At 46.0% G+C, this 23,674-nt stretch overlaps 1 protein-coding gene and 1 long non-coding RNA gene across 2 annotated transcripts; both read right to left on the bottom strand.

The window, feature by feature from the left end:
• Window positions 1-1,555: 1,555 nt before the first annotated feature.
• Window positions 1,556-17,094, bottom strand: LOC117522401. Its single transcript, XR_004564211.1, has 3 exons — window positions 16,982-17,094; window positions 5,701-5,708; window positions 1,556-1,565 (listed from the first exon to the last, which is right to left on the bottom strand). It is a non-coding gene; the product is annotated as an uncharacterized LOC117522401 (long non-coding RNA).
• Window positions 17,095-22,195: 5,101 nt separating this feature from the next.
• Window positions 22,196-23,059, bottom strand: ptf1a (pancreas associated transcription factor 1a). The gene is made up of 2 exons (XM_034183563.1): window positions 22,480-23,059; window positions 22,196-22,400 (listed from the first exon to the last, which is right to left on the bottom strand). Exons 1-2 carry the CDS (start codon window positions 23,057-23,059, stop codon window positions 22,198-22,200), a joined length of 783 nt encoding a protein of 260 aa, XP_034039454.1. The 3' UTR covers window positions 22,196-22,197.
• Between the last annotated feature and the right edge of the window lie 615 nt (window positions 23,060-23,674).

Genomic DNA, 23,674 nt, shown 5'->3' on the forward strand with positions numbered 1-23,674 from the left:
ATCACCACGGATGACACAAAGTACTATTATGTTGTCTAGGCCCTCGGTGGTTCCACAATGACAAGGTTGGTTAGTCTCCTGCAAAATCCCCCTGCAAGGAATAAATATGCAGCTCTCAAGGCTCACCTTTTAAAAACATCTGAACTTTCTGATGCTGAGAAATCCAGCAGGCTTTTTTCTTTGCACAGTTTGGGGGACATCAAGCCCTCTGAGTTTGGAAACTGCTCAGATGGATTGAATGTTACAGCTCCTGGGGGAAAACAGACTTGATTTCCTCTTCTTCCACCTCTTCTTGCAGCAACTGCCCCCTCAGGTGCATGCAGCTTTGGCTAACACCACCATCGTGGACTGCTGTGCCCTGGCAAACAAAGCAGACAAGTTTTGTCTAGCTGGTCAACACTACGGTATGGCTGCTCTGGCACTCATCCCTGTCCACACTGCACGACTGCCCCAGCTCAAACTGTTCACATACCTGCGCTACTCATGGGTGATGCAGCACTCATGACAATGGGATCTGTTTTGCCTCAGCAGCATCCTGAACCCAGGTCCTGTTTCTACCATGCTAAATTTGGATCCAGAGCCAAGAAGTGCCACCCACCCTGCGATTTCAGTGGAAAGGAAAACATCAGGGCCAGCACTCAGTAGTGGTCATGAGCGTCAGTCAGACCGACAGGCTACTGTTTATTCAAGACACTGTTGCCAGTCGTCATTTCCTGTGTAACACTGGTGCACAGAAGAAGATGGAGGTAATGACATTGAACATCAAAAACCCCTCACCTGTCACAGTGAACAGAGAAGACCTACCAACAACTGAAGAGTTCACCTACCTTGGGAGCACTATCAGACATGATGGCGGAGCAAACAGTGACATCAAGAACCAACTCAGCAAGGCCAGAAATGTTTTCAGAATGATGAACAATGTCTGGAAGTCATCCCAATACAGCAGTAAGACAAAATTAAGACTGTACCAGAGCTGTGTGCTGGCCACCCTACTGTACAGCTTGGAATGCTGGAGGATGACCAAGAGTGACCTGAACAAGCTGCCACCTTCCACACCAAGAACCTCAGAAGAATACTATGGATCTTCTGGCCTGAGACCATCTCCAACCAAGAACTTTTCGCCCGCTGCAACAAGGACATCATGGGAACCATCATTTTGCGAAGGCGATGGAAATGGATTGGACATGTCACATGACAGGAACAGGACAGCATCACCCGCATAGTCCTTCACTGGACACCAGAGGGGAAACGGAAGCAAGGACAACCCAAGAACACCTGGCGTCGGACTGTGGAGGCGGAACTGAAGACATTCCATCACACCTGGGGAACCATTCAGGAGTTGGCCTGGGACAGGCAGAAGTGGCGTTCCTTTGTTGCTGCCCTACATGCCAAAGAGACTTATGGCCAGTAAGTAAGTAAGTACTGGTGCACAGAAGAGCATTCTGCCTACTTCCAGACTGGATATCCTAGTAAATGCAGCCCCATATGCACTTATGGCTCTAGACATGTGGACTTGTGTTTTGGGAGCCAGAAATTTAGCTGGGACTTTATCATGGCTAAAGTCGCTGTCCCTCTCCTGGGCGCAGATTTTCTGTATGCTTATGGACTACTGGTGGATGTCAAAAACTGGCACTTAATTGACACGACCACCTTTTGTTCATATGGCTGCACCCTCAGTAGTGTGATCGCCATCAGTCTGTCCAGCATGCTGTCACAGGCTGACGTGTTTCATCGCCTGCTCTGGGAATTTCCTGCATTCATGCAGCTGGCCTTTTCTTCCTCCACCTCCAAGCAAGGAGTGGAGCATCATATCACCAACATAGGCCCACCTGTGTACTCCTGGCTGAGGTGTCTTGACCTGGCCAAGCTCAGCATGGCCAAAGCTGAGTTCAACAGCATGGAATGCCTCTGCATTATCAATTGCTCCAACACCCTGAAGGAGTTTATGGGAATGGTGAACTTTTGCCACCACTTCATTCAAAGGTCACCACAGTTATGTGCTCCCTGTATGAGGCCCTAAAGGGGGAAGTGCCCAAGCACCTGGTGAACTGATCCGCTAAGAGAGGCACAGCATTCACAGATGCCAAAGATGCCTTAGCAGCTGCAACAATGATGGCTCACACATCACTTGATGCCCCATAGCCATCACCACAGATGCATTGGACCATGTTGTAGGTGCAATGCATGAGTAGTGGGTGAATGGCACCTGGCAGCCACTCGCTTTCTTTAGTTGGCAGTTTTGCCCCAGCAAGCACAAACGATAGCACATTTGTGGCACTTTTATGGTGAAGTGAAGGGCTACTTGCCAGAATTGTGAGGAGTCAACCTCACTGTAAACTGATTCAAACACTGGTGGGGAATCACCTACAGGGTAAATTACTACAGTTTGGAGGGGGAGTTAACCTTACTCAAACTTTTAACAGTAAATTCATACAATGAGTGAAGAGAAGCAGTCGGCATTACTGCAAATTGAAATGAGGAGAGGGAGCCAACCTCAATTTTGATTGATAGAATCTGTGAGGAGGAGGGGTCCACCTCCCAATTAAATGTTTTAAAGTGAAGGGGAGGAGTCAACTTCATTGTTAATTGAATCAATCAATGAGAAGGAGAAGTCAACCTCACTGTAAATTGTTTCAAACAGTGAGGAGGAGTCAACCTCACTACAAATTGTCACTGTAAATTGATACGAGTGAAGAGGAGGAGTCAACCTAAATGTAAACTTATTCAATCAATAAAGGGGAGGCGTCAAGTTCACGGTAAATTGATACAATCAGACAAGGGGGGAGTCAACTTCATGGTAAATTGATTCAAACAGTGAGGAGGAGTCAACCTCACGTTAAATTGTTTCAAACAGTGAGGAAGAGGACTCAACTTCACTATAAATTGATACAGTCAGTGAAGGGGAGTCACCTTCAGTGTAAATTTATACATTTAGGAGGAGGAGTCAACCTCATTACAAATTGTCACTGTAAATTGATACAATGAGTGAAGAGAAGGAGTCAGCATCACTGTAAATTGAAACAACAAGAAGGGGGAGTCAATCTCACTGTAAATCGATTCAAGCAGTGAGGAGGAGGAGTCACCCTCCCTATAAATTGTTTCAAACAGTGAGGAGGAGGAGTCACCCTCACTACAAATTGTCACTGTAAATTGATACAATGAGGAGAGGGAGTCAACCTCACTGTAAGCTGATTCAAACACTGATGAGGAGTCAACCTTCCTATAAATTGTTTCAAACAGTGAGGAGGAGGAGTCAACCTCACTACAAATTGAAACAACAATGAGGAGGGGGGGCTAACCTCACTGTAAATTGATACAAACAGTGAGGAAGAGGGGTTTGACTCCTCCCCTTCACTGATTGTATCAAGTTACAGTGAGGTTGACGTGAATTGAATCACTGTAAATTGATTCAAACAGTGAGGAGGAGGAGTCAGCATCACTGTGAATTGAAACAAGAATGAGAAGGTGGAGTCAACCTCACTGTAAATTGATACAATCAAGGGGAGGCGTCAAGTTCACGGTAAATTGATACAATCAGACAAGGGGGGAGTCAACTTCATGGTAAATTGTTTCAAACATTGAGGAAGAGGACTCAACTTCACTGTAAATTGATACAATCAGTGAAGGGGAGTCACCTTCAGTATAAATTTATACAGTTAGGAGGAGGAGTTAACCTCATTACAAATTGTCACTGTAAATTGATACAATGAGTGAAGAGAAGGCGTCGCCTTCAGTGTAAATTTATACATTTAGGAGGAGGAGTCAACCTCATTACAAATTGTCACTGTAAATTGATACAATGAGTGAAGAGAAGGAGTCACCTTCAGTGTAAATTTATACAGTTAGGAGGAGGAGTCAACCTCACTGCAAATTGTCACTGTAAAGAGAAGGAGTCAGCATCACTGTAAATTGAAACAACAAGAAGGGGGAGTCAATCTCACTGTAAACTGATTCTAATGGTGAGGAGGAGGAGTCACCCTCCCTATAAATTGTTTCAAACAGTGAGGAGGAGGAGTCACCCTCACTACAAATTGTTTCAAACAGTGAGGAGGAGGAGTCACCCTCACTACAAATTGTCACTGTAAATTGATACAATGAGTGAAGAGGAGTCAACAGCACTGTAAACTGAAACAACAATGAGGAGAGGGAGTCAACCTCACTGTAAGCTGATTCAAACACTGATGAGGAGTCAACCTTCCTATAAATTGTTTCAAACAGTGAGGAGGAGGAGTCAACCTCACTCCAAATTGAAACAACAATGGAGGGGGGGCTAACCTCACTGTAAATTGATACAAACAGTGAGGAAGAGGGGTTTGACTCCTCCCCTTCACTGATTGTATCAAGTTACAGTGAGGTTGACGTGAATTGAATCACTGTAAATTGATTCAAACAGTGAGGAGGAGGAGTCAGCATCACTGTGAATTGAAACAAGAATGAGAAGGGGGAGTCAACCTCACTGTAAATTGATACAATCAATGAAGGGGAGGCGTCAACTTCATGGTAAATTGATTCAAACAGTGAGGAGGAGTCAACCTCACGTTAAATTGTTTCAAACAGTGAGGAAGAGGACTCAACTTCACTGTAAATTGATACAATCAGTGAAGGGGAGTCACCTTCAGTGTAAATTTATACAGTTAGGAGGAGGAGTCAACCTCACTGCAAATTGTCACTGTAAATTGATACAATGAGTGTAGAGAAGGAGTCAGCATCACTGTAAATTGAAACAACAAGAAGGGGGAGTCAATCTCACTACAAATTGTTTCAAACAGTGAGGAGGAGGAGTCACCCTCACTACAAATTGTCACTGTAAATTGATACAATGAGTGAAGAGGAGTCAACAGCACTGTAAACTGAAACAACAATGAGGAGAGGGAGTCAACCTCACTGTAAATTGATAAAATAAGTGAAGGGGATGAGTCAACATCATGGTTAATTGATTCAAACTCTGAGGAGTAGTCAACCTCACTGTAAATTGATACCATCAGACAAGGGGAGGAGTCAACATCATTGTAAATTGACACAACAAGAGAAGGGGAGGAGTCATCGTCACTGTAAATTGATACAAGAGAAGGGGAGGAGTTAACGTCACTGTAAATTGATGCAATCACAGAAGGGGAGCAGTCAACCCCACTGTAAATCTGTGTTTCACAAAGTTTTTCAGACCAAGGACCATCGAACTAATATGAACAATGGACCCTCTGGACCATCTAAATCTCAGATTAGGTATAAATGAGGGCGACGAGTAGTTGGTGTTTTTCACTCGATGGGTGTTCCCGGCCGTGGCCAGTTCGTGGTTACTTAGCGTTACTGTGCACAATGTTTCATGATACACTGTAAAGGGTGGGGAAACTCGACACCAAGTTTTTCCTCCATACTTAACTGCTTAATACCCCAATTCCACACAGCACTGTTCCTTCCCATTTCATCCTGAATAGCAAATCAAGTTGCATTTTAAAGCATCACAGTAACTTCTTTGTCCATCTTTTATCAATCTTGAACAAACTTGGTATATGTAGTAGTTACGACCACCATCAATTTTGAACTTGGGGTGAAATTTTTGAGCTGTTGAAAAATTCCATCCCAATTCACCAAATCTGTGTCATTCTGTGGTCGCTTCCAGGTGTTTCTTGCGATTCTGGCTGAGAACGCAGCTGGGCACGGCTGTACTTGCTCTTTCAAGCGATGTTGCCAGGTGTCGACTTTATAAGCTAGCCAGTTGCCAGGTTTGCATTTTCTCAGTCGTGAAGGATCATAATTGATTGGTGCTCTGTGGAGTAGGGGTGTAATGGAACCAAAGTTTGCTTGATTTGTTTCAGTCCATTGGTTTTCAGGTTGATGTTCCTGTATTGATTGCTAATATCTCTATAAAACAGAACTGAAACATTCTCTGTTTTATAGAGAAAAAAATTTGATTTAGAAGTGTTTTTTTCTCTAAATTACAAAAGATAAGAGAAAATGCCAAACATATTGGATTTATACAGTAATACAGCCTTGTAACTTTAGGGATGTCAACCCGTTGTCCTTTGAATGAGTCTTGCGTCTCGTAAGAATAGAAACTGCATTACAGCGCTACATGCCCTCTTATTGAGGCACCGGTGAGATAGCTGCTATAAGAATAAGCTATCGAAGGCATTTTTCTGTGCATCATCATGGGGAAGAGAGAGAAAACTGACCCACCTTTCGTCAAAAAAGTGACAGCTGCCAATCAAAATCGGCCACGTCACTAAGCCCCGCCCCCTCTATGACGTCATAGCCAATCAGAATTGATGACGTCACTATGTCCCGCCCCTAAGCCCCTCCCCTAGTCCCGCCTCCAAGCCCCGCCCCTTATGACGTCACAGCCAATCATACTCGATGACGTCATTATGCCCCGCCCCTAAGCCACGCCCCTAGTCCCGCCTCCGAGCCCCCGCCCCTTATGACGTCACATCCAATCAGAGTCGATGACGTCAGTATGTCCCGCCCCTAAGCCCCCGCCCCCGGCTCCTCCCCTAGTTCCGCCCCTGGCTCCTCCCCTAGCCCCACCCCCAAGCTCCTCCCCTAACCCCGGCCAAGCACCGCCTCCAAGCCATACCTCCCCTCCCACCCAGGGTCTAATATTTTAATGTCATTTTATTTCATGAATTAAAGAATGATTAAAAATACCTAGATCTTTTTAATGTATTAAAGAATTAACTAATTTCTGAAATAATTAAACATAAATCACTGTCTATTATTTAATGCCCCTTTAATATCTTTAATTCTTAAATTATTACGTTTCCTTTTCTGTTTTTTAATTCGTAAATTAAAGAAGGGGAACAAATAGCCGTCTCTCTCGGCTGTAAGTCTTTGCAGCAAGACGGTCAAATACCCACGCATAGAGCCGCTCGCGGAAACATGACCCCACGGCTGTAAAACCTGTTGCAGACGCTGTGTCTGTGTGAGTGCGTGTGTGTGTGCGTGTGTGTGTGTGTGTGTGGGTGTGTGTGTGTGTGTGTGTGTGTGTGTGTGGCGGGACACCCGCTGAGCGGAGATGCTGCCCCGAGGTGATGAACCCGAAGAACAATAAACAATGCTCCTTATCACTCACGCCAGATGATGTTTTCTTTTAAGATATTAGCCGATCGATCATGGGGCGCGGGACACCCGCTGAGCGGAGATGCTGCCCCGAGCCCGAACAATAAACAATGCTCCTTATCACTTACGCCCACCGGTGTTTTTAGAGCAAAGGTAAGGAATTACGCCCCACGGACGAAGAAGGGTTTTAAAAATCCCCTTTCGACGATAGAGTGACATACAGCATTCACCATGGCGAGACGAACTCCGATCCTCCGCTACATCTGCGAGACCCCGGTTAACATCACCATGACAACAGAAGGCTCGCTTGCCCCAAAAAAAGCGAGAATGTACGTCAGCCGTCTGAGCCAGCCGATACCGGAGGAAGATCTGACGTACAGCCTGGAGGGGCACGAACGTTTAACTTACACGTTCGACCCGTATTATGCCCAAGTAAGTTTCTTCACTCTGGCCGAGGGTGAGACTGCCACTCGAGGAACCCCACGGGTGGCGCTTACTTCCGCCGATTGGGGTGTCTTCTCCGCGGCGGCGGGCTCGATGATTCGCAACACGGTCAACCCTGAACCTCCAGGAGATCGGACGCCGGAAAAGAAGAAAACACGCTTCCAACTCACCTGGCTCAGCGCCCAGGGGCCTCGCTATAGGGTGATATTCCAGCGTGGACCTCCTGACACTGTCTCTGAGGGTGAAATTAAGTTGGAGCGGGTTAGTGCCAGCGGCCACGTCAGAAGCGTCACAGCTGCGGCTGAGAGCTGGCATGAGATGTTCAACACCTGCAACGACAGGATTACGGGCCTCTTTACAAGGTGCCTGGCCTGGAGGGACGTTATCGAAGTCCGAAAAAAACTTGGCCCCTCTTTTTACTTAAAAAAAATAATAAAAAAATAAAATAAAAAAAATAAAAAAAACTCTGACGTAGCTCCTCCCCGCATGCACGGGGATTCTATAAAAACCAGGGGACCAATCTCATTCAAGCATCGGACGACGAACCAGCATGAGCTCCTCAACCTCTCCCATTGCAGCAGCCGACGACATCGCTTGTGACTGCGCTGCGACGTGGAAGAGACCAGCCCTCTCTGAGCCAGGCTTCACGGGACCCGCGGTGGGTACGAGAGCCCGTGGGAGTTCAGCTCGAGGCGGTTCTGGGGCGAGATCCATCCTTCTCACGCGCTTTCCAGCCCAGGGAGGCGTGGGGTCTCTTTCCCGCTGTCACGGAGGCCGCGAGTCCGCGGGAGGTACAAGACCTCGAGCCGGCTGAGAATACGCCAATCTTTCGCATCTGACTGGCCTGACGGGTTCCTGTCCAGAGGAATTCCTGAAAACGGTGAAAGTCGCGTGGCACACTTACTTTTGGCTGTGATCAAAGTTACCGACAAAAACTCTGTTACGGGTGTGAGATCGATCACCCCAGCCAGCGCCAGCATGAGTGCCTGGACCCGTTAAATGAATATTTCTTTACAGACATTTGAGAGATTAATGGTTGAGACTCCTGGAGGACCGACCTTCATCCCGGCTGTGGTAAAGCTCCTAGCCCAGCGCTTCCTCAACCCATCGGCTGCGAGGGTTCAGGGGGTGGTAGAAAACTCCTCACTGAGCGAAATACACTGATAATTTTGAAGCAAAGATCAACGAACTGTACACATGTTTCGGTGAAGACGCAGATCTCGACCTGGAGGGGATGGTAGCCGTCTATAACCCAGACGACTGAAGAAAAACCTGCTTTTTTGTTTGTTTTTTTGTTTTTTTTAAATATCCTTATATTGGTTTACAGTCTGGGTAATTGTGTGATGATTCTCTTCAAAGCTTGCGGGAAGTTTAGTATTATACGTGGACTCTCGTATAGCTGGAGCGGGTAGTCATTCGCAGGCTGGAGATCCCAGACGCCCCGCCTTCATGCGTTATGGAGAGGGTCTTCGACGTTATCAGACGTCGCCCCGGGCCGGAGTCTGGACAGATCCATATCTACAGCGCGGCTCTCCATTCATCTGAAAAATCTCTGTACAACGTATTACTGAAAATCTCTGTTTTGACCACTGACGATTTTACACGGTGTAATACGATGCATCTGCTTACATTATACACTCTGTTTGTGGATGTGATAGCGTGCCGGGTGAAACAGATGGGGGTGTCCAGAGGGAGATGGTTTCCTACACTTTTACAGCTGAATACTGAAATAAACCGTAAATGCGGGGGAGATGTATTACTGAGAGTTTCCAGTTTTGTACGTGAACGTATGGCTTTTTTCCTTCACGTATGCTGTGTTTAATAAACATGAACAATTGCTTTTTTCTCTGTGTGTGACTTTAATGAATGTAATAAAGCACATATTCTAAACCTTATACGGCCTGTGTTCTTTCCCTATAATATTGTTGAAAAAGGGTGAAATGTTTTTCATATTGCAAGACAGAGTCATACAAACGAGGTTTTGGTGGAAAAAGGTGCTCGTATGAATTAATGAGGGTTTTAACACGGTCTCATTAAAAGCTCGAGGCTGCTCTGTGAGCGCTCTCCGCGGTGCTGAATCAGAGTTCAATTTAACGTTTCCAAGAGCTCCTATTTAAAACGTATACTTTTTTCCTTCACGCATGTTGTGTTTAATAAACATGAACAATTGCTTTTTTCTCTGTGTGTGACTTTAATGAATGTAATAAAGCATATATTCTAAACCTTATACGGCCTGTGTTCTTTCCTATATTATTGTTGAAAAAGGGTGAAATGTTTTACAAATCAAATTTATATAGTGCCAAAACCACAACAAAACAGTTGCCTCAAGGCGCTTCATATTGCAAGACAGAGTCATACAAACGAGGTTTTGGTGGAAAAAAGGTGCTCGTATGAATTAATGAGGGGTTTTAACACGGTCTTATTAAAAGCTCGAGGCTGCTCTGTGAGCGCTCTCCGCGGTGCTGAATCAGAGTTCAATTTAAACAAAAGACTAATATTTATGGTCGCTAAAATAATATAAAAATGCAAAAGGACTATCCGGTTCATCATTCTGAAGAGATCCGTCTTAAAAGATGGGTGATGAGGGTTTAATGAAGGATTATATTATAGTCCGGTAAATCCGGGGAGTTTTGGAGGGCCGGAGCGGTTACGCAGGGCTCTGCATGATCAACACAGCTCTAAAATTCGTATGAAGCATATCAGAGATTTCCTGTCGGGGGAAGAATGCATACACATTACACAAACCTGCCAGGACGCATTTTTCCAAGAAATAGAGTATTTGTCACAAAGCCCGCTTAACCAATTTCAGGCGGATTTATGCGACATGCAGGGGTTATCAGATTTTAACGACGGGTACAAGTACCTGCTGACCGTTATCGATATCTTCTCAAAAAAAGCGTATGCCAGACCTCTGAAGTCAAAGCAAGGGCGCGAAGTCTCACAGGCCTTTGCCTCACTCTTAAAGCAGAGCGGGGTGCCTCTGAAGATGCAGACTGATGCCGGGAAAGAGTTTTTTAGAAACCGTTCAAGGATTTAATGAAAAACACCGGATTCTACATTTTGCCACCGCAAGTGATCTGAAAGCCTCGGTTGTCGAGAGGTTTAATCGCACGCTAAAGACGAGAATGTGGAGATATTTACTGCTAAAAACACGAGAAGATACATCGACGTCCTACCGTCTTTACTCACGGCTTATAACGAGAGTTATCATAAAAGCATTAAGATGAGGCCGAATGAGGTCGATCAAGTGTTTCAAAATTTGTACGGGGCATGCACCCTACGCAGGAGGCCTGTGAAGTGTAAATATAAGGTCGGAGATATAGTCAGGGTCTCCAAGCTCAGGGGAGTTTTTGATAAAAAATATGAACAAAGTTTTACGGATGAAATGTTCACGGTGTCAGAATGTATACAACGTACGCCACCCGTTTATAAATTGAAAGATTATGACGGTGAGATCATTGAAGGCTCATTCTATGAACCGGAATTGCAGAAGGTTAAAATAGCAAAAGACAGACCGTATCAGGTTCAAGAAATTATTCGTGAACGTTTTACCAAGGGAAAGAAATTTGTATTTGTCAGATGGAAAAATTGGCCAGAGAAATTTAACTCCTGGGTTCCCGCGGACCAGCTGATGGCCGTATAAATATGAGAACTTCCATCTTGGCTCGACACCTGGATCTAGAGGGTGACTGGGATGTGGCGCTGACGGAAATTTGTTATCCGCACACCTGGTTAAATATCCCGGAAAAGCCTTCCTGTACGTTCCAGGTGATGAAAATTACGGGCAAGAACAAACTCGCCGTTCACTCGCGATATTTTGACACGGGATATTTAACCAGGTGTGCGGATAACAAATTTCCGTCAGCGCCACATCCCAGTCACCCTCTAGATCCAGGTGTCGAGCCAAGTCCACCTGGTAGCATGAAATTGTGTTGTCCGGGAATACTTTTAGGCTGGCGTTTGAAGGCAGAGTCATATAAAATCCGTGTTTCAGATCCCGATCCATTTCTCATATGTCGGTTGAAGATGGAAGTTCTCATATTTATACGGCCATCAGCTGGTCCGCGGGAACCCAGGAGTTAAATTTCTCGGGCCAATTTTTCCATCTGACAAATACAAATTTCTTTCCCTTGGTAAAACGTTCACGAATAATTTCTTGAACCTGATACGGTCTGTCTTTTGCTATTTTAACCTTCTGCAATTCCGGTTCATAGAATGAGCCTTCAATGATCTCACCGTCATAATCTTTCAATTTATAAACGGGCGGCGTACGTTGTATACATTCTGACACCGTGAACATTTCATCCGTAAAACTTTGTTCATATTTTTTATCAAAAACTCCCCTGAGCTTGGAGACCCTGACTATATCTCCGACCTTATATTTACACTTCACAGGCCTCCTGCGTAGGGTGGATGCCCCATACAAATTTTGAACACTTGATCGACATTCGATCATTAACCTCATTCGGCCTCATCTTAATGCTTTTATGATAACTCTCGTTATAAGCCGTGAGTAAAGACGGTAGGACGTCGATGTATCTTCTCGTGTTTTTAGCAGTAAAATATCTCCACATTCTCGTCTTTAGCGTGCGATTAAACCTCTCGACAACCGAGGCTTTCAGATCACTTGCGGTGGCAAAATGTAGAATCCGGTGTTTTTTCATTAAATCCTTGAACGGTTTCTTAAAAAACTCTTTCCCGGCATCAGTCTGCATCTTCAGAGGCACCCCGCTCTGCTTTAAGAGTGAGGCAAAGGCCTGTGAGACTTCGCGCCCTTGGGTTGACTTCAGAGGTCTGGCATACGCTTTTTTTGAGAAGATATCGATAACGGTCAGCAGGTACTTGTACCCGTCGTTAAAATCTGATAACCCCTGCATGTCGCATAAATCCGCCTGAAATTGGTTAAGCGGGTTTGTGACAAATACTCTATTTCTTGGAAAATGCGTCCTGGCAGGTTTGTGTAATGTGTATGCATCTTCCCCCGACAGGAAATCTCTGATATGCTTCATACAAATTTTAGAGCTGTGTTGATCATGCAGAGCCCTGCGTAAACGCTCCGGCCCTCCAAAACTCCCGGATTTACCGGACTATAATATACATCCTTCATTAAACCCTCATCACCCATCTTTTAAGACGGATCTCTTCAGAATGATGAACCGGATAGTCCTTTTGCATTTTATATGTTTTAGCGACCATAAATATTAGTCCTTTGTTTTAAATTGAACTCTGATTCAGCACCGCGGAGAGCGCTCACAGAGAAAGCCTCGAGCTTTTAATAAGACCGTGTTAAAACCCCTCATTAATTCATACGAGCACCTTTTTTCCACCAAAACCTCGTTTGTATGACTCTGTCTTGCAATATGAAGCGCCTTGAGGCAACTGTTTTGTTGTGGTTTTGGCACTATATAAATTTGATTTGTAAAACATTCACCCTTTTTCAACAATAATATAGGAAAGAACACAGGCCGTATAAGGTTTAGAATATATGCTTTATTACATTCATTAAAGTCACACACAGAGAAAAAAGCAATTGTTCATGTTTATTAAACACAACATGCGTGAAGGAAAAAAGTATACGTTTTAATAGGAGCTCTTGGAAACGTTAAATTGAACTCTGATTCAGCACCGCGGGAGAGCGCTCACAGAGCAGCCTCGAGCTTTTAATGAGACCGTGTTAAAACCCCTCATTAATTCATACGAGCACCTTTTTTCCACCAAAACCTCGTTTGTATGACTCGGTCTTGCAATATGAAAAAACATTTCACCCTTTTTCAACAATATTATAGGAAAGAACACAGGCCGTATAAGGTTTAGAATATGTGCTTTATTACATTCATTAAAGTCACACACAGAGAAAAAAGCAATTGTTCATGTTATTAAACACAGCATACGTGAAGGAAAAAAAGCATACGTTCACGTACAAAACTGGAAAACTCTCAGTAATACATCTCCCCCGCATTTACGGTTTATTTCAGTATTCAGCTGTAAAAGTGTAGGAACAATCTCCCCTCTGGACACCCCCATCTGTTTCACCCCGGCACGCTATCACATCCACAAACAGAGTGTATAATGTAAGCAGATGCATCGTATTACACCGTGTAAAATCGTCAGTGGTCAAAACAGAGATTTTCAGTAATACGTTGTACAGAGATTTTCAGATGAATGGAGAGCCGCGCTGTAGATATGATCTGTCCAGACTCCGGGCCCGGGGCGACGTCTGATAACGTCGAAGACCCTCTCCATAACGCATGAAGGCGGGGCGTCTGGGATCTCCAGCCTGCGAATGACTACCCGCTCCAGCTTATACGAGAGTCCACGTATAATATAACTTCCCGCAAGCTTTGAAAGAGAATCATCACACAATTACCCATGACTGTAAAACAATATAATGATATTTAAAAAAAAACAAAAAAACAAACACAAAAAAAGCAGGTTTTCTTCAGTCGTCTGGGTTATAGACGGCTACCATCCCCTCCAGGTCGAGATCTGCGTCTTCACCGAAACATGTGTACAGTTCGTTGATCTTTGCTTCAAAATTATCAGTGTATTTCAGCTCAGTGAGGATGTTTTCCTACCACCCCCCTGAACCCTCGCAGCCGATGGGTTGAGGAAGCGCTGGGCTAGGAGCTTTACCACAGCCGGGATGAAGGTCGGTCTCCAGAGTCTCACCATTAATCTCTCAAAATGTCCGGTAAAGAAATATTCATTTAACGGGTCCAGGCACTCGTGCTGGCGCTGGCTGGGGTGATCGATCTCACACCCGTAACAGAGTTTTTGTCTGTAACTTTGATCACAGCCAAAAGTAAGTGTGCCACGCCGACTTTCACCGTTTTCAGGAATTCCTCTGACAGGAACCCGTCAGGCCGGTCAGATGCGAAAGATGTGCGTATTTCTCAGCCGGCTCGAGGTCTTGTACCTCCCGCGGACTCGCGGCCTCCGTGACAGCGGGAAGAGACCCCACGCCTCCCGGGCTGGAAAGCGCGTGAGAAGGATGGATCTCGCCCCAGACCGCCTCGAGCTGAACTCCCCACGGGCTCTCGTACCCACCGCGGGTCCGTGAAGCCTGGCTCAGAGAGGGCTGGTCTCTTCCACAGTCGAGCGCGCAGTCACAAGCGATGTCGTCGGCCGCTGCAATGGGAGAGGTTGAGGAGCTCATGCTGGTTCGTCGTCCGATGCTGAATGAGATGTGGTCCCCTGGTTTTTATAGAAATCCCCGTGCATGCGGGGAGGAGCTACGTCAGAGTTTTTTTTATTTTTTTTATTTTATTTTTTTATTTATTTTTTTTAAGTAAAAAGAGGGGCCAAGTTTTTTCGGACTTCGATAACGTCCCTCCAGGCCAGGCACCTTGTAAAGAGGCCCGTAATCCTGTCGTTGCAGGTGTTGAACATCTCATGCCAGCTCTCAGCCGCAGCTGTGACGCTTCTGACGTGGCCGCTGGCACTAACCCGCTCCAACTTAATTTCACCCTCAGAGACAGTGTCAGGAGGTCCACGCTGGGATATCATCCTATAGCGAGGCCCCTGGGCGCTGAGCCAGGTGAGTTGGAAGCGTGTTTTCTTCTTTTCCGGCGTCCGATCTCCTGGAGGTTCAGGGTTGACCGTGTCGCGAATCATCGAGCCCGCCGCCGCGGAGAAGACACCCCAATCGGCGGAAGTAAGCGCCACCCGTGGGGTTCCTCGAGTGGCAGTCTCACCCTCGGCCAGAGTGAAGAAACTTACTTGGGCATAATACGGGTCGAACGTGTAAGTTAAACGTTCGTGCCCCTCCAGGCTGTACGTCAGATCTTCCTCCGGTATCGGCTGGCTCAGACGGCTGACGTACATTCTCGCTTTTTTTGGGGCAAGCGAGCCTTCTGTTGTCATGGTGATGTTAACCGGGGTCTCGCAGATGTAGCGGAGGATCGGAGTTCGTCTCGCCATGGTGAATGCTGTATGTCACTCTATCGTCGAAAGGGGATTTTTAAACCCTTCTTCGTCCGTGGGGCGTAATTCCTTACCTTTTGCTCTAAAAACACCGTTTGGCGTAAGTGATAAGGAGCATTGTTTATTGTTCGGGCTCGGGGCAGCATCTCCGCTCAGCGGGTGTCCCGCGCCCCATGATCGATCGGCTAATATCTTAAAAGAAAACATCATCTGGCGTGAGTGATAAGGAGCATTGTTTATTGTTCTTCGGGTTCATCACCTCGGGGCAGCATCTCCGCTCAGCGGGTGTCCGCCACACACACACAACACACACACACACCCCCACACACACACACACGCACACACACACGCACTCACACAGACACAGCGTCTGCAACAGGTTTTACAGCCGTGGGGTCATGTTTCCGCGAGCGGCTCTATGCGTGGGTATTTGACCGTCTTGCTGCAAAGACTTACAGCCGAGAGAGACGGCTATTTGTTCCCCTTCTTTAATTTACGAATTAAAAAACAGAAAAGGAAACGTAATAATTTAAGAATTAAAGATATTAAAGGGGCATTAAATAATAGACAGTGATTTATGTTTAATTATTTCAGAATTAGTTAATTCTTTAATACATTAAAAAGATCTAGGTATTTTTAATCATTCTTTAATTCATGAAATAAAATGACATTAAAATATTAGACCCTGGGTGGGAGGGGAGGTATGGCTTGGAGGCGGTGCTTGGCCGGGGTTAGGGGAGGAGCTTGGGGGTGGGGCTAGGGGAGGAGCCAGGGGCGGAACTAGGGGAGGAGCCGGGGGCGGGGGCTTAGGGGCGGGACATACTGACGTCATCGACTCTGATTGGATGTGACGTCATAAGGGGCGGGGGCTCGGAGGCGGGACTAGGGGCGTGGCTTAGGGGCGGGGCATAATGATGTCATCGAGTATGATTGGCTGTGACGTCATAAGGGGCGGGGCTTGGAGGCGGGACTAGGGGAGGGGCTTAGGGGCGGGACATAGTGACATCATCAATTCTGATTGGCTATGACGTCATAGAGGGGGCGGGGCTTAGTGACGTGGCCGATTTTGATTGGCAGCTGTCACTTTTTTGACGAAAGGTGGGTCAGTTTTCTCTCTGGGAAGTCAATGAAAAAGCAAATAAAACCACTCTTGGAGAGAGCGAGGAAAAGAAGACATGCATGTGACCAAGCGAGGGGTCACAAACGAGTCGACCTTAGTTAGACTTTCTTGGAACAGGGAGAGCTGAAAGATAAAGAAAAACACACAAAACAGATGCATACCTGAGTTCTTGCTGCTGCACTTTTTACAATCAGATAAACTAGCTGTCCTCTGTATTTCTGTGAATTGTTTCTTTCTTGACATGAGTACACGGATTGCATTTGCTGGGTCCGTTGAAACAAAAGCACATGAAGAGCAAGGGAAGAGGGCTGGGCTGGCGGTTTCTAGAGTACTCGGAACCACACGACCCTGGGACCAACAATCTCGGAACCGCTATCTTAGAACCACTAAAGAAAACTTATGAATAAACTCCTGTATTTTTTTTAATTCTGTCGTAACACTGAACGGCATGTACTCTTCAACCTATCTTAAAGTCAGCTGCAGAAAACACGCTGTGCTTTGTTGCAGTTCCGACAATGTAGTGGCTCTGTGATCGTATCGGTACCGCTGTTACCAAGCTCATTTTGTACCAAGATCTCCACTTACTAGGCCGGTTGTGAGTTTTTACAAGAGTTTTGTGCCATATGTACGCTGAGCTGGAGGGAGAGCTCTGTAGAGAAGAATGTAACCAAAAAAAAAAAGAGGAAACAGTGAAAAACTGGCCAAAGTTGCATTGTGTCTCTTCAAAACAGCTGCACAGCAAACACCTTCAGCAGCGATGACATCGGTGCACTTTTTATGAAGGGCTTTGTGTGACCTCTGGTTTCCATGGAAACCGACTTAAGGTATATTTGACATCCTGTTGAAGTGGCCCAGGAGGGTTTCCCACTTTATGCCTGCATGTTCTTTCACAGCCGGACCCTTTTGGTGTTGCAGAACAACACACATGGTGTCGGTGCCGAGCCAGCTCTAAAAGTAATTACCTTCATTAGAAAGTGGATCAAAAGCTGTGGCTGGTTGTGGACAGCTTCCTGCGGAGCGCGAGCACTCTTGGGTTAATCACGCTTCTCATGGCTGGAAGCTTTCCCAGTCAGCACGGGCCACCAGCCACTGTGACGTCAGCGCCACAGCCAACAGCCAATCAGCTACCTGACCTTCCCAAGATGGAGTCAGACTGAGTCACTGGGGCACCAACCAGAAGTACACCTGTTTCAAAATAGGCCACGCCCCTGGCGGTCAGTTTGTTTTTGTGATTACGTCTCCTTCAGAATCAGACTTTATCATTTCTGAAACGTTCCCACCTCAGACTGTAACTGTTTAATAATCTGCGAACACGTGTGTCTAAATAACATAATTTTCTTGAACATCTCAATCAATGACGTGAAAATGATGTCAGTTCTGGTCATGTGCATGATCTTCATATTTAAATCACGTAAATCCAACAGACTTTTTTTAGTGCGTCTTTAATTGCCAAATAACAATCAAATCAAAGGTGAACAAACTGTTTCTGCAGTCTTGAAGTGGAATACAAGAGCTGAGTTGTAGTTCCACGTTACAAAGTGACACTTTTCGGTGCTTTTTGCGTTTTGATTGATTTGACGCGCACATAATAGTGAGTTCAGCTGACTCGCACGGCGCACACAGCTGCGTTTGTCTTGCAAATGTGTCCCGCTGTGCCGCCTTCAGACGGACGTCAGTGAAGTTCAAGCGGGCGACGCTGAAAAATGACGCATGTTTTCACACCTCAGAAACCCAGCAACGCACGCACGCACGCACGACTCCAAACTTCACCTTCCTCGGAGGCTCGAGTCAGTGCCGGACCGAACAAAGGCGCCCGGGTGTCCGCGCGACAGGGCGACGCACACGTCCAAACGGCCGTGACTGAAATTAGCATAAAAGTCATTTATCATTATTTTTTTTGTTGAGTTATTCAACGATTTTTGGGGAGAATTCAAAAGAAAATCGATCATTTGTCAGCGAGATCGTGCAAGTGTCACAAAGTGCGTCCTTGTCTGCGACGTTTCATTTTGCCCCCAAATCCCGTTCAGCTCATGGCCGGTCCACGCACACCGCGCGCGTACACGACAAAATAAATCAGGTTTGTGCAGATCATCAACAGAAACCGAACAGAAATGGAACTGATCGCTTTTAGTGGGCAAATCGAACTTAAAGAGGCACAGCACACGAAGTAACGCGCTTTTGATGAAAACTAAACGCTGTTGCTGTTTCTTTTTTTTTTTTTTTTTTTGGCTAAAATTACTGGCAAATCTCACGCAATACGTCGCCTCTGTACCTGCGCGTGCGGATGGACTAGCATTTAAAGCGTAGTTCTGAAGGCGCACGCGGTGCGCACAGACCTGAAGCCAGTGCGCACCGCGTGCGTCATTACGCACTGAAAACTCCTCTTCATATTTTACGCACGAGCAAGTTTGTCCTGAAATCTGACTTAAGAGAAGAACCGGTCGCTGTTCCATGAGTATCCTGGGTGATATGTCGCAGTGCACGCACTTCTGTCTCCAGCACGCCTGCTGCGGCAGAACAATCCCGGCGTATTTGTTCTACACAAAAGCAACCCATGGCTTCATTTCTTTCCAATAAAACACACATTTTAAAATAAAATAATTTGTAAAGTTGGGGAGTAAGTTCTATAGATTTATTAAATTGTTGACACAGAGTTTTATAAAGTTCAGCGTGTACTCACTGCATTAACCGTCTTCACGGGGCTTGTGCCAAACGCACTGCCTTTAATCACACACTCACCACAATCACGATGTGGTTTCTCTCCGATGTGTGACACTGTGTCACATGGGATCGTAAATGTCTCGTAATTATCCACTGTTTGCTTTTTTTTTTTTTTTTTTTTTTTTGTTAAAGACAGAAGCTGTTCGTGCGCCGCGGAGCCACTTGTTGCTGCGCACCAACTTACAGCTGCGCTAAATACCCGGCACAGAACACAAGTGAGAACGTGAAGGGTTTTGCCGGGACAAAGGACCAGTGCCTTCCCACCATATGCTTAATGACCACAGCCGCCCGGTCTTTATTAAAGGCAAAAAGTGCTGCTTTAAAAGTTGGAAAGGCTCCTTTATTTGAGTTAGATGGAGCACTTACGCACAAAACCAGGCGCGCGCCTTGCCATTGACTCGGGTCTTTCTTTCATGCCACCGTCACTGCAGCATAAGCTTTTCATCAGGCCTCTTTGTTCCCGCTGAAAGTATCAAAGACATGACAATATTTTCCATCAGCTTGGAGACGTGGACAAGAGCCCTCGAGCTTTGGCAAAAATCACGGTCGGTTATTCATCCTGTCACTCCGCACCTGTGCTCGCGCTCACAGACCTGTGCCTATTAACATGAATTATTCACAAACAACACAAAGGCTGAAACAGAGCAGGTTGAAGTCTGCTTCTAGCTCCTCCGCGTTTTATTCCTCTGAAGATGTGCCCGGCGCGCGCACGGCCGCGGCCCTCTTTCACACTTGAGTAGCTCTACAGTTTGAAGTTTACAATCGCGGCATCTGCTCGGTGTCGGAGATAAAAATATGATACAAAACCAAGCGTACGCTTAATGGCCGTAATGAGTGATGGGCGCGGGAAACAATGGCGCGCGGCGACGGTCCGGCGCGCGTGCAGAAAGGCACCAGGTGATGTTCAAAGAAACACATAAATCTCATTGGCTCATCGAGGCGCGAAGGCGAGACGTGGCTGCTAATTGGCTGTCGGCCCGGCGTAACGTCACTGAAGATGTGTTTTATTCTTACGCCAGATTGTGTCGTGCACAAAGACTGATGGGACATTAAAGAAAATGGTGCCAGCCCATCTTCTCTGTTTGCGGCCAGCAGCTGGGCACGCGTGCGCACAGAGGGCATAAAAAGAGACAAAGTTTGACAGACCAGGTGCGACCAGGGGGGCGCGGCTGCTGGAGTGCATCACCCACGGATCCAAGAAGCGTCCGCGTGAGGCGAGAGGGGCCCCACGGCTGGCACTATTAAATAATCTAAAAAACAAACCTCAAATCCGGCTCACGAGCTCGAACTGGGGCATGAATCAAACCACTTTATCCGGATATGGTTGGATAAAACGATGTCAGGCGGAAGTTTTTAATTGCGTTCTTGTTCGTGTTTAAGTAGGATCTCTGCAAACACAGAGACATTCGTAAATCCGTAGACCCGAGTCCACATGTCGTTTTCAAAGTCCAGAAACGTCGGCGCGTAAAAGTGGTGCTAACGGCTGCGTCTTCGCGCCAGCTGCAGCTGTGAGAACAAGATCATTAAAACACATCCGTCCTACTGCGATACATTCAGCGTCTCTTTCCAAACGTCCTCAAGCTGCTTCTGCAAATATTATTTCAGCAGTGAATAAGTCTTTAAAATATGTCAAATAGAACCAATTAGAAGCTTTTCATTTGTGAATTTTTTTTCCTGAGCTAAGTACAAGAAAATTACTCACATAATAATAATAATAATAATAATAATAATAATAATAATAATAATAATAATTATTATTATTATTATTATTATTATTATTATTATTATTATTATCGGATCCGCTGTGGTAAATTCAAGCGAACGTGAACAGCTGAGAGAAGATGATGGAGTAATTCATAACTGATTAGTCATTAAGATATTTTAAGGATCAAGGATTTTTTATTATTATTTGTCACGTGCATCAGGATACAAAGTAAAACATGCACCGTAATCCAGTAGGTACTCGAAATTAATTATATAATCATTTAAGTTTTTTTTTTTAATATTATTTTTGGTTGTAACGAATAAAACCTGAGTTTATGAATTATTCTTAAAAGTTTAATTTCTTGTGAAGCCTGCAGAGAATGTAATTGGACTTTGTTCTGACGTCAGTCTCAGATCTGTGATCAGGAGGCTCTGGTCTCCGTCTACAAAATGTTTCAGCTTCTTCTCCTCAGTACCGGATAAACACGGGTTTTGTTTTGCGTGTTCCATCAGAGCTGAGCAGTAAAAACGAGAGGGTCCACTTGGCAGGCAGCCCCAAAGTGCAAATGTGCGCACGCGCTCTTTGCGCGCAATGGCCTGTCCTGACAAAAATCCTGAAATAAATTTTGTAACGGCTGTAATGGGATGACACGCGAGTGCGCACATACTGTGTGCACGGAGCAGAGGCACAGCAGAGGCCGGTCCACCATCTCTGCGACACAGCCGTGCACGTGCACGTCAAATGCATAAATCACACAGTTCATATTCATGCTAGTCGAACATTTCGAGGACAAGACAAAAAGTACAAAACGTATTCCCATCACGTATCCATATAATAATGATGATGATGATTACTATTATTATTATTATTATTATTATTATTATTATTATCTAAAAGGAGTGACACCCCATGTTTACGTCAAAACAAAAATAGCTGTCTTTACATCATGCATTTGCTGACGTCACAGAGTGTTTATTTGCAAAAAGTCAAAGGAACACGTTGGTTACGTCGTTTTCTGCGTTTATTTGCAGAATGTGTTTTTGCTCTGCGATCTAAAAACAGATCGATTATTGTGATTAAATTAAACTTAAATTATCCAACATTAAATACATGATTGTCCGCTGCGTGAATTACAAAAATAAAAATCATATTTACAGTCCTGAATCTGTTCACATCTTTTACAACAAACAGCGTGTCGGTGCGCTCGGTCCGGTCCAGTCCGGTTCGGTCAGAACAGCAGTCCCGGAGGCGGCTCGTTTTCTATGTCTATCAGTCCCGCGGTGCCGTGGGTCTTGCGGGGGTCCTCCGGAGTCCAGATCTTGGCGGTTCGAATGACGTTCTGCTCGCGGAGCTGCTTTTCGTCGGACCAGGACAGAGAGTGACCCGCCAGCGGGGGCAGGCCGTAGTCCGGGTCGCTGGGCGACGGGGACCCTGCGGGAGGAAACGGACAGGGTTAGTTTAATCACCTCAAACAGGTCGGGTTTTCCTGACTGGGGGTCGGTGAACTCACTGGTGCCTCTGTGGCAGATGAGGACCTTCTTGGCCGGACTGTGCGCGTCGCTGTTGGAGCTGCGGATAGGCAGATCCGACTGCACCAGCTCGGCCAGGAAGTTGATGTATCCGATGGCCAGTCTCAGAGTGTCCACCTTGGAAAGGCGCTTCTCGTAGGGCAGGGTGGGGATGTGGGATCGCAGCCCCTCGAAAGCGTCGTTGATGGACTGCATCCGGCGCCGTTCGCGCACGTTGGCCGCCTGTCGGAGGTGCTGCAGCTCTACCTCAGACCGGATCCGCCTCCTGCGCCGCAGCAGGGCTCCGCATCCCGGCTCCGGGGACGCGTCCGGCGTGCACCTGTAAGACAGGCTGGAGGACGGCGACGTCACCGACAGGCCGTTGACGTCATAGTGTCCGCTGTCTTTGCCGTAGTAGTCCTTGAAGTGGCCGGTGAGGAAGTCCACGTCGTCTTCCAGAAAGCCGTCCGGGTCCAAGGTTCCGTCTCTGGAAGACTGGTCTGTGAAGAAGTCGTCCTCGTCGAAATAAGGAGGGGACGACAAGGAGTCGAGTCCGGAGAAGGGGTCCAGAACACTGTCCATTTTCGAGGTGAAGAACCGGCACGCAAGGCTGCTTTATACAAACATGCAGACGCGCGTGTCGCTCGCCAGGAGCGCTAACCAATCACAGCCGGGTCCGCGAGTCGCACCCCGAAAATAATCCCATGGCTCCGCCCTCTGTCCGTGACAGTCCAACGTCAGAGAAACATATCAACAAAATATGAAAAAAAGACCACGACGTGTCTTTTGACAAACTTCTTTAAATGTTTCATCTCTCAAATGACCGTGAGCGCAGCTCTCCTTAATAAGTCCTTAATGACTGTTATTTGTTTCATGGATGTTTACTCACAAAGACTGTGGCACAGAGGCTGGAGTCAGGGTCCGAGGACACAAGGGCCTGTTACACTATTAAAAAAAAAAAAGCTTGCAGCTGTGGTTATCAGAATACGTCTGTAAAAACTGCAGTAAAAAAATAAGTAAATATACTTTTCAGATAATACTAAAAAATAGCATACAAAACCATTGTCATTTGCAAAAAAAAAAAATAAATAATAATAATAATTAATTAGAGTAGAATGGGTTAAAGGCAGCCTTGAACTGGGGATTTATTGCCTTTGGGAAGGACATTAACTCAGTATTCTGTTACATGGTTTCAAT

This window comes from Thalassophryne amazonica, chromosome 12 (genome assembly GCF_902500255.1).
Source record: "Thalassophryne amazonica chromosome 12, fThaAma1.1, whole genome shotgun sequence".
Taxonomy (NCBI): Eukaryota; Metazoa; Chordata; class Actinopteri; order Batrachoidiformes; family Batrachoididae; genus Thalassophryne; species Thalassophryne amazonica.